General features: G+C 49.9%; 1 protein-coding gene across 1 annotated transcript; it reads right to left on the reverse strand.

The window, feature by feature from the left end:
* Positions 1–1,384: 1,384 nt before the first annotated feature.
* Positions 1,385–2,377, reverse strand: FAM212B (family with sequence similarity 212, member B; the record flags this gene model as incomplete). The annotated part of the gene is made up of 1 exon (XM_010158961.1): positions 1,385–2,377. A coding segment is annotated over one exon (993 nt), but the record flags the coding sequence as incomplete, so codon positions are not given.
* Between the last annotated feature and the right edge of the window lie 9,555 nt (positions 2,378–11,932).

Consider the following 11,932-nt stretch of genomic DNA (forward strand, 5'->3'; position numbering starts at 1 on the left):
GCATCTCTGTAGCCTCCTCCGGACTCATTCCAACTGGTCAATATGCCCCTGATTTCTTCACACTGTGGCTCATGGAGCTGCCAGGGGTTTGCCTCGGTCACGCTTAGCTCCTGGAGGTGGCGAGGAGAGGATCTGTGGCAGGGCAGGGGGCCATGGCAGGACCTGCTTGGCCTTGTCCCCCTCCATGAGCCAGGGACTGCTGGGCCCTGAGGCCCTTCCCTTGGCGGCAGGTGCCCTATGCCGGAGGAGGAAGGTGGATGTGGAAGCATTACCCGAAGGCTCTTGGCGATGTGCACGGGCTGCAGTGGGACATGTCCCCAGGGCAGCGCTGGGACCCCGGCAGGGACCTCTGGCTGCAGCTCTTCTCCCTGCAGTCTTATGATCTCTCCTTGAATGGAAACTCTCCTGGCTGCTCCCCACACTCCCCGGTCCCAGCTGGGGCTGACACAACCCACACACGCTCCCGGCTCTGACCCCCTTCCTGGGGAAAAAGCAGGACTGAGGGGTCACCCCACGCTGGAGACTGATGCCACTTTATTGGGAACTCTGGAGAGCCAGACACTGGAGAACTGGGTTCTGTCCAAGAGGTTTGTACACAACAGCAATAGGAAACAACAACAATAACATCTGTTGCAACTTTGTATCTTGTTGTAACCTCAACAATTAACTTTTGCAACATTGTATCTGGTGGGGAGAAGGGCATGGGGACAGAAGCAAAACCCGTGTCACCAGCTTCCATGAAAGGAGCCGTGGTTTAACTGGCAGGGGAAGGAGTGGTGCTGGGAGTCCAAGGGAGATGCCATTTAGGGGGAAAACCCCCCCAGCCGAAATGCAGCAAAGCTGGGGTCCAACACCCCCACTTGGCAATTGCTCAGGTCTTGTAAATTCAATTATTCCTTTTGATTTAAATAACAAGTGCTTCAGGTACAACGCTGGTTTATGACCCAGTTTTAGTGCACGCAAGCAGGAAAAGTTTTTTTTTAAAAAACTATATATATATTTGCACACTCACACACATGCACGAGGTGAATTTTGTGCTGCAGCTATTTTAACTTGAGATGAGGGAACGGGGCTCAAACGGCTACCATAAGCCAGGCTCAAGCTGACCATCCATGGCATCACTCGCCCTCAAGCTGCTAAAGGTCCTGATTATTTCTGCCAATATCAGTCCCCACAAGTCTCCCCGTGTGGGGCTGTGTCAGTGGCTGCTCCTGGAGCTGAAGTTCCCTGGGAAACACCGTTTGCAGGCGACTGAAGCCCACAGCACGTCTGCAGAGGACTCCTCTCTCATCTCAGCCCGTGCTGGGAGCTCGGGGGTCTCCTCGAGACGTGCACAGCCTCCAGCTCCGTGCTGGTGTGAAATGAGCAGAGAGCAGGGACAGACTCAGACCCAAACAGCCGTATTGATGTCAAACCCAGACTGGGTGTAGTCTAGGCTATCGTGGACTTTCTTGGTGCCAATTCTGGGTTTCTCGCTGTTGCCTTCTGCCTTCGGGCACCTCTCTGCTTTGCTGTGATGGTTCTGGATGTTCCCATGAAGTGGGAAGTAAAATGTCCCCTTGAGCTTGTTCATCTTTTTGGGTCTCTTAGAAATTTCGGGCTGTTTGTCTTCTGGTGGAAGCCAGCAAGGTTTCTCCTTGAGGAGCCTGTCACGGTCTGGCCGAACACTCCTCAGGAACTTCTTGAAGATGTTGGCTGTGAGGGAGAACTTCCTGCAGAGCTCCTGGGATCGGCTCACGGACAGGGACGCCTCGCTCTTCTCCCCCTTCTTATCCAGCTCCGGCAGATCCAACCAGTTCCCAACCAAGTCTGCAAAGATGTTATCCCCCAAGATGAGTGGCTGCCGGTTCCTGCTCTGGGACATTAGGGAGGACGTCCAGTCATGGCCATCGTCACACCCTGGGCATTCCCGGAACGCTGGCCACCCCCCTGCTGTGCCCTGGCTGCTGGGCTCGAATGTCCTTGGGCGGACGTGCTCCGCCCCGCTCGATGCGGAGGAAGGTCCTTTTGGGTGATGAGCATCCTCAACGCAGAGGTTCCTGAAGGAGGAGGGGGTGTCCCTAAGGTGGCTGCCTGCTGGAAGCGCAGCGGGATGGGACAAACGGCCTGGCCGTGGCATGGCACGTGTGAGGGCTGTGGAGCTGCGCTCCTCCACTGATGCCTCCCCCCGCAGCCGCTCATCCTGCCGGGTCCCTGGCACCGCTCGGCTGCCTCGGCAGCACTGGTGCTGCTCGATGCCAGAACCAGTGTTTCGGCTCCCCGAGATGTCCAACTGCTCCAAAGCTGTCTGGACCTGGAGGAGTTTCAGCTCCTGCAGTGCGCCCATCATGCAGTTCATCTGCTCGTGTAGCCCGTCTCCGACCTCCTTCATGGATAGCTGCAGAGGGAAGGAAGCAGACATGGAGTCAGTGTCCCCAGGAGAGAGCAAGGGAATTCTGACCAAAGGGCCGGAGAGCTGGGATTAGCAGCTTTCCGAAACACCGCCTCTTCCTACCGACTACGTTCGAGATGCATCCTACCTGTAGTACATCCATTTCATGGAACAGCAATTGGGTATTTCTTAGATTTTCTACGAGTTTCCCTCTAGGGATAAGAGGAGCTGACAGGAGGAGTGGATTTTTTTTGACCTGACAACAAAAATAAATAGAGTTTCCATGAATCGCTTGGCAGAAAACCAAAGTGTAGAGCTATGAATGGTTCTGGCTGCCGTCAGTTGTAGTATATTCTCCTGCTTTTGTGTCTTTTGTGCACTGTAACGAACTGAAATTGGGTGTCAGAATAATGAACAGAAGTGCCTTCCACAGAGAACCTCGTTTCTTTTGGTAAAGTGCTGAAGTAAATTAAAAATAATCCCCAGTAAGGATCACATTGTTACCATATAATGTGCTCATATCTTAATACCCTCATTACAGGCACCTCTTGCTGGAGGACAGTCAAAGTCTTTTCAGTGCACTTGACATCTCATACAAAACAACCAACAAACTCTAAAATCACTCACATTAAACTAAAGATCTCTGATGCCTGAGCTCAGACCTTTAGAGCAGTTCTGCTTTATCTCTGAGCCTTGCTGTAAACATTTAACTTTCCACACCAGACTTAAAATAAGGAAGTTATTTTCCAGAGCCTCTAAATTCCCTCTTTCGCTCTGTTGCTTTCTCCTTCCCATGTAGGATCTGGATCATATTCCCAAAGTGGCATTGTAAAGCAAATGGGCTATACTTTCCAACAGCTGCTGCTTTTTTTTTTTTTTTTAGCAGGGAGGGGGAGTGGGGAAGAAGGGGAAGAACAGCAGGGGACCCTGAGGCTGGAGGTGAAGACATGTCACACTGATCTGAGGTGGTTTGCAGAAGAGATTACCACTGTCTAGGGAAAGCTTCAGCCTACGCTGTCATAAACAGGTTGAAAGGCACAATTTTTGTACAGCAATAGAACCCAAGCTTAGGGCGGAAAAGAATGCATGCATCTCAGCTCTGCGTAATCAAGCTTTACTTTTTTAAGTCTCCATTTTTACTAAGTTAGTGCAATCACTTGCTCTATTTCCATTTCTGTATCTGACCCGTGAGAAAGCAGCCATGGAAAAACTGGATCCCGTGAACAATCTAGCTCCCTGAGTGGAAAGCTCCCCGACAGTTTCTGATCAGAAGTCTCCCTTTCAAAACACAGAACCTGAAGTTAGCCAGCAGGTTATGGTGATTTTTTTTTTTTCCTGAGCTTCACGCCCAAGAAACTTATTTAACGCGCGGAATGAGCACACAAGCCATGAGGATACAGAAAAATCCGTGTTTAGCTTCCTGATTACACTATCAAGCGTTTCCAGCTATCTAATTTTTTAACATCAGCAAATAAACCTCTACTGCAGACATGCAAATAATGCCCCACTTACGGACCAGCCGAGCTCTTGGGTTACCCGTACGAAAGCTGGGGCCATATGCTCTGCAAGCCTCAGACAAAACTATCACCTTACCTCTCCAGATTTGCCGTAATGCTTCTCGTCCTAACCTTTCTCGCCTTATTAATGGAAGCCTGTTTTATCTGGGGCTTTGCAAAAAGCTGGATTTGGAGCCAGCTTGGCCCCTCATTGGCCACTTCCCACCAAATCCCCTGGCCGGCGCAGCACTGTAATCACGGCACGGTGAGTGACGAGGGTCCTGCGGTAATGACTGGGCTGATCAAACCCTCAGCATATGCTGGATGGCCCCGCTGTTCACCTCGGTGATTCAATTAACTCCCCCGTGATGGGTGGGATCGTTACAATGCACGGCTCATCCAGCAAGGCTCTGATAAGCATTAAAATTTCAGAGGCAGCATTTATCGCCAGTGTGGTCGTTTCTCACAGGCAGATCCCGTCTCCCCCCAACAAGAAAAGACCTGAGCCCCACAGCCCCAGCCTCCAGCACTTTTCCTTCTGAACAAACAAGCTCGTTCTGCCAAACCTGGTGCCAGCACCAGCCTGAGGAGGCCCAGCCACTGGAGAAGGAGCAGATGTGTTTTCATCCATGGAAAATACTTTCCCATGAGTGATATGAGGTTTGGACCATGCCCCCCTCCGATGCCTGGCACTGCCTGTGCTGAGGGCTGGGCTGAGCCACCCCCATCGGAGCCGAGAGGTAAAACGGAGGCTTTTGGGACGTGACTTGCCTGTCCTGTTCCTGCAACCTGCTTTGGGGTTGAACCCTGCCCTGTGGACTGGGCCTCAGTGTCCCTCTGGCAACGTGAATCCCACCATCAGCAAGAGTTTTAAAGATCCTGAGGCTTTTAACTCCACTTGCAAACACTGCTAAAACTTGAGGTTGTGCAAGTTAAACCCCCAGTAAACCCCCCCCTCTGCTTTCTCTTTTGCTCTTTGTGGCATCTGTTCAGCCTTTTACAGAACTGAAAAGGGAGTGAAACCCAGCCCAAAGTGAAGTCATTGACTGGTGACCCAACAGTCTGCAGGGGCTTGGATTTCATCCACTAGTAATTACCCTGTGGTAATTAAGAGTGCTCATCTCTGAGAGAAGACTCAGGAGGAAAGAATTAAAAGTTTCCTCCCCAGTGTCTAACAGCCACTCTCTCCTCTCTGCCAAGACCTCCGCTCTCCCAAGCTCGGACTGGCTACTTCAAGACTTCCCAAGAAAGGAGCAATCTCCCACACAACAGAGACCACCCTGGCAAAGGCTCGCTCTCTCCTCTCTGCCAAGACCTCTGCTCTCCCAAGCTCAGACTGGCTACTTCAAGACTTCCCTAGAAAGGAGCAATCTCCCACAGAACAGAGACCACCCTGGCAAAGGCTCAAGATGGAACTGTCAGGGCTGCTAGAGGGGAACAAGCCGCTGGGAATAATCCAGCAGACTGGGCTGGAAGTGAAACACTCTAAGTGCAAGGTGGTGGGAGTTCAAGGCTGAAGGGACAACTCTCGTAGCCCCGCTGGCTCCATGGCCACACGCTCCGTGTAGAAGGAATTCGCGATGAACTAAAGTGCAGTTTCAAACAGAGCGTGAATGTGACACAGAACCCCAGAGAGCCTTAATTTGGCAGGAGAGAGACCCTGACTGTACTTGAGGGGGTTATGCAAGTGGCATTATATAAGCTGGCCACCACGGGGCATCCGGGAGATGGTCTGTCTGGAGCGTGTTTGAGCTGAAAATCCCAAACCTGCTGTTGAATCAGCCCCGCGCTCAGTCGAGCTGCAGTGCAGAGTGTACAGAGCTTCGGGTCTAGCACAGACCTCGCTCATCAGCATCCTCCTGCTTGGTAACTGCTCAAGGTGCACAAGTATGTCAGCGTTTCAAGGGACTCTCATCTGAGACACTCTGTGCTTCAATACAAGGGGTTGTTTGGCACCTCTGCTTCCGAGACAAGCTGAATTACAACTGTGACAACTTGCAGATGTTCAAATTCATCTCTATAAAACAGTTAAAAATCTGATGCCTCGAACTGCACCTTGTTATAACTCCTGAAACCTCTGCACTCCCTAAAAATCGGCAGGAAAAAGTTGCAGTCTGATTCTGAGCAAGCCAACACAGATGCCTTTTAGAGCAAGACAAGCAGGCGCAGGGCTGAGCGCAGTCGTGACGAGCAGTTCCAGTCAGTGGCTGGGATTGTGTGTGCGATGGGAATCATTCCTCCTCCAGCAGCACCGTGTTACCTCCAGATCAACCCTCCCACGAAGGCATGAGCCAGGCAGCTCTGGGTAAGTGCTTCTCCAAAGCAAAGCTTGCTTAAACTGCATTCACTCAACAGTGAAAAATGAGTTGCAAAATCCATAAAGCTTTTCAAGCACTTTAAAATCATCGAGGAATATTCAACGCGAGGGAAAAAAATCACAAACCAACAGTGAGGATCTTGCAAAAGTGGCAGTTCAAATATGTTTGGTTGGGGTTATTTTTACATCAAAAATCTCCCATTTGAGTGGCAAAGGCATCACTTTGTAAGCCATGGCTTTGTAACGATTTCCTCAAAATACTTGCTCCCAGAACTACGACCACAGTAGGTTTACACAGTTTATAAACCAGCGATCTTCCACCACTGATTAACACAGCAGGAGCAGAATTTGCCCCAAGGAACATCCTCCTGGCATTTCATCAGGTTCATCTGGCACTCACCAAATACCCGAGATGTACAAACAAGGGAGATCTCGCTTCCCACTTCACAGGTCAATAAGTAACTTCTTTAACCCGCTTCGGGAACTAATGTTTTCTTATAAGCATCTACATTCACGGAGTTCTCAGAATTCAGCTCCCCTGAATTCGGCCACAGCTGTCCGTATTCCCAGCCCATCCGCACATCTGGCCTGCCCGGGACTTTGTCGTGCTGATGGGAGACAAGGAAAAACCCGGCTGACACACCACGGCTTTCAGCTGGGCACAGAGAAGGGGACAGCAGAGGCCTGAGCTTGTTTGTCTGATGAGGAGGAAGACAGATGTCCCGCTCTTAGGTAGAAGAGAGGCCGAGAGAGGAAGTTATTGCCAAGGGGACAGGAAAGGACGAACGGCAAATAGCAGTTCTTAATAATAGTGCTGATAGGCAACAGAACCGGCAACAAACAATTGGTATTTAAAGAGGATGACCTAATAGAGAGCAAAATTATTTTAGAACTGCTGAGCTGATCATATTGTTTCTGTGTTTTCCTTTGGGTCACTAACTAGATTAATCTTCCACCAGCCTGCAGTTGTGGCCGGGCATAACTCTTCGGAGTGTGCTGCACGGCTGGCAGAGAGCTGCTCTGCAGCTTGGTGTTGCACCTTGCTTTTCCTTCCCTTGATGGATGCTGCATCTTCCTCTTGTCCTTCCGTTCTATCACAAGAATTTCAAGTCTCTTTTTTTACCCCTTGTCTTGCCAGAGTATTTTAGGTGTAACTGAGGATGTTAACAGTGAGCTCATAGTTTGTCTGAAAGAGGACGGATGCTGAAACTTTACCAAGATATTATTTTTCCCAGTAGTTGAAATAGATCTTAAACAAATGTTAACCATGGAAGACATGGTTCACATCCCTCAATTAACTACCTTCCCTACTCCATTGCCTTCTGCTCCATTGCAATGATATTGTTCTGTGCTTCCCAATCACACTTGCAAATTAGAAAATCAATTCTCTACAACCAGGAAATAAATGGACCAAGAAGACCTCCAACCTTCAAACTTGTACTCACAACCCAGGGATGAGAGACCACAAGCCTCGATGTACAGACTGACCACTGAAGCGATGGCTGAAAGGGTCGGTTTGCAGCCCAATGCTTTGCTGGGGGATCTGGAACTTAATGTTCCTGAATACTTAGAGCTGGGAGTCTACAAAAATCTAGTCATCATTAGGAGTCGCCTCAGGAAGTAAACGAGCAGACAAAACCTGTGACTACTTTTTCTCTACCCAGGTTGTGTGTGACAGGACATCCGCTGTCAGGTTACTCCTTTGCACCTTCCCTTAAGGCGACACCGAGGAAGGAGATTCTGGGATAACCACCCAAGTTTCTAACGCTACCCCCGGCAGCGATGCTAAAGCCACCCGTAAGGGACCGTTTTATCAGCAGAGACCCGAACAGAGCTGCGTGTTTCCACCTGCCGGAGTTGTGAGCGGTGACGTTAGTCCTTGAGGTCTGTCACTTGTGCCTCACTCTACCGCAAATCATGAGCTGCTCCTTCAGAAATAGCAGTAGTGAAAATACTGCAGGCTCCTTTTCAGCATGACCCAGTACGAGACAAAGAGGAAAAGTAATTGGCTGTATTTTTCACTCAGACCAAATGTTCTATTCCTGCGAGATATTCATAGCAAGAAACACTGTCTACCAGGACATCAATTAATGTAAGAAGGGAGTCAGAGTCTATCAAACTCAATAATGCGACACCTTTATGATGAATGTGCAGAGAGAACGTTCAACAGCCCAAGTCAGAGCGATGGGGTTTGTTTTAAATACCTACTGTAGTACTTTTCCTCCTAGGAAAAGAAAAGGAACAAAGCCCCAAAGTACCCTGGATTCCTCAAGAAAGACCAAAACACTCAAAGTAAAGTCACAACCACAGCTAACAACTGTGTCCCGTCACCTGCTACAGCCATACAAACCACAGATCTGTCCCATGAACCCACCAGCCTCTAGCTAGGTCAGAAGTGATTTATTCTTCCTGCAGAAGAGCACCGAACCCCCAACCCCGTGGTAGGTAGGTTGAGCCCGTGGTAGGCATGCTGATGTTACTATGTATAAATGCAAACAATCCCCGTGTCGGAAAGTTTATGGAGGTAATGCCATCTGCAGCGTGAGACACGGAAATGAAATTCCTCTTCGCTAATCCCCGAGCAAGACAATTCTTGTTAAATCTGATCTCTCAGCTGAGATAATGTTCTGTAGCTCGGCAAGCAGACATCATATTTCTGTGCCTCAGAATGTTTGCAGACTCCAAATCCAGCTGATAAAGTCAAAAGAACTTTTAGTATGGGTTTTAATTGCACTAGTGGAAGATTCCCAAGCTCTGTGGCACGTTTCACAACTGCCATAGGAAGGAGAGATGACAGGATGGGAGAAGCACAACTTATCCAACACCAGACCTACAAGCCAGCACTGCATATTCTCACAAACCACACTGCATCCATAAATCTCCAGGGCCTTTCCAGAGGTGAACAAGGTCTTCTGTATGTTCTACATACCAGCAGAGGGCTGACATGGCTTGTCCCAAACTGCTCCACACAGGCTGGTGTCACCACTGGGATGTGGACCCCGGCGTCGGGAATCGATCCCACTGCAGAACTGCCCCGACCCTGTTCCCCGGTGGGATGAATGGCTGTGTCAGCTGAGGCTCTCCAGGCACTGAAGCATTTGCATGTGGAAGCTTCTGAACGAATTCCAATCAAAGGGACACCACACATGCCAGAAACTATCAGCTTACAATGGAAAACATGCGATTGGAATAGGAGATCTCCCATTGACTCCCATCTTTGGGAGCTAAGGCAGTGCCTTCCCAGGGGTAACGGAACCGGTGTAAGAACACCCGGACCCACGCTCACCTGTGACCTGTCTCTGATCCCAATGCACGGGCTGCGTGTTGGAATGCTGGGCACACCAGCAGCCCAAACCAAGCACACGAACATTTGAATCTGCTTTTAACACACAAAGCGTGAGAAAGAAGAAATCATAGCTGGAATCCTCCAATCCCACGCTGGTAGGGGATGGAGTTGCACTTGAAGATAACCCTTCCTTGGGAACTGGGAACTGTGCCAACGTCCAGTCATTTTTGAGAAAATCCCCTCCTCAAAACCAGCCAGAGGCTGGTTTACACTGAGACAAACTAAACTGCCAATTGAACAGCCTCTAACTTCCATGTGGGACATGACCAGCCTCAGCAAGCCTGGTTCCTCAATCAGGGTGTTTTTGCCACCCCCCCGCCGCAGACCCTCCCACCCAGCCAGAGCTGCTCCTTGGACATAATGCAAACGGGTGCGTTCCTAAATCTACAGCGATGCCCTGGAACTGGACTCCCGTTTCGCTGCACACGAGGTGGCTCATTGTCTTGATCTGGCCAAGCCCTTCCCATCATTCCTTCTGCGTGATTCTTGGTTCTGGTGCATTTACTGTCTGGAGGCATGACCTGCCCAGCAATGCCGAAAGCGCAAAGCAGCAGGGTCAAGAGGTTCAGTTCCCACTCGCCATCCGATGCAGATGGTCCCAGCTGTCTATCGCACTGCTTGCTGGTCTTTAAGGAAACATTAATCTGTTTTAATTCCAGGCTATCTTGACAGTATTGATTTTTTAAAAGCTGTTATTGCTCAGGGTATCATTTATGCTTATTTCAATTAATACCCTCCTACCTGCACTAAATGCAATCTGCAGCACACTAAAGTTGCTGAAGAAAGGAATTGTTTCCACCGGCAGCCGGTCCCTCCAGCTGTCACCGGGAGGGCTGTCCCGGCACGCCTGTGCTCACAGAGCCCCACCGCACTCCGATACCCTGAGAATCTGTTGTTGAAGTGAAGTAAGATTTTAAGTAACAAAAACCGGGGGGGTGGGAGGGGGAAGGAATGTGAGTAGTAAAACCCAAATGCATGAAGAGCTAGGCTGCTTTCCGTTAGTCCTACTGAAGGTGACAACTGCTCCTTCTCAGTTTTTTAAGCCAAGCATCAAGCTTTGCCAGGCAAAGGTCTTGGTTTAATAATGTAATGAAAAAGTTGCATTTTTACTATTTGAAAGAATCTATTACTGCACTATAGCAAAGGTATGAACAAACCCAGAGTTTTGTCAGGTTAAGTATTCTTTGTTTTTCACTTTAAGTGTGTGGGATCTGCCTTCCCTTCAAATATTTCCAAGTTCTTCAGAAGCTGTGCGTTACAAAATACGCATCTTTTAGACTCACAAGTAAAGGTGCAATGTTTAGGCTTCTATAAAAAATACTGCTCAGGTAATGAAACTGCTTAGTTAGGCAGACAACATACTTATCGTGTTCTTTTGAAAGTTACTCTTTTACCCATCTCAGCTTCCAACTTGTTCAGATTTTAAAGATCTTCCAGGTGATAACGTCCATGTCCTGGTTCACAGTTTGCATTTCATTCATCGCACCCAGCAGGCAGCGCACCAGTGACTCCCGTTTTCCTTTGGCTTAGCGTGTCTTCCAGCTCCCCTTTGCTAGGGCCGCGCTGGTAATGCCAGCGGGTGAAAGGGCCCTGCGTGGGGCTGCACCACGCCGTGCTCCATCCCCAGCCCACGCAGCCCAACAGCGAGCCCCTCTCCTGGGCACCGCTGTGGCATCCCCATCTCTGTACCCAGGCCACGGGAGCTGCCCACAGCCGAAACCTCTCCCGTAACGCAGGCAGGACAGCAATACCGTACACAAGCCCATTTGTAGAGCCCCGGTTAGCACAAACACCAGCCGAACTCCTAAACCGGGAAGCTTTGTGCATTCAGAAACTTCACCCGTCCGTTTTCGCTCTGCCTCGTCTTCCCCTTTTGTTCTCATTATCTATTTATCTGCTCCCTGCCAGACCTGCTGAGCCCCGGAGCCGATGTTGGGAAGTGTCAGTTCTCCCTCTATCCCTGGGCGAGCAAACCCCGCTGCCCCAGAGATTACTTTCGGGCTTGTAGACAAGCCCAAGCAAGTCCAGCGAGTGAGGTTACCCTCGGATCGGGAGCGGGAGGAGGGAGGAAGCAGTGTTGCTTTATGACAAAGGCTTTCCCATTAACCAAGAAGTGTTTTTGGAGGGTATCGGAGGTGGCAAGCGCGCTCCCTTTACATCATTTCTATGCCCGCGGACGATTCCTGATGAAGTGGTATGTCCCATGCCACCAAGTTCTTTACCAGTGCAGAACGATTCAGACCAGCCTTGCCGGCCCTTTACGGGGGGCTCAGCATTTATCATCTCAACAATGACCAACTGATTCCCGATCTCCTCTTACAGATCTCCGTGTTTCTTTGCTGTCTGACATCTGTTTTTTAAACCCACCGCACCGCCCCCGAGCCCCCCGTGCTGTCTCGCGG

The sequence above is a fragment of the Eurypyga helias genome, unplaced genomic scaffold (genome assembly GCF_000690775.1).
Source record: "Eurypyga helias isolate BGI_N326 unplaced genomic scaffold, ASM69077v1 scaffold26609, whole genome shotgun sequence".
Lineage (NCBI taxonomy): Eukaryota > Metazoa > Chordata > Aves > Eurypygiformes > Eurypygidae > Eurypyga > Eurypyga helias.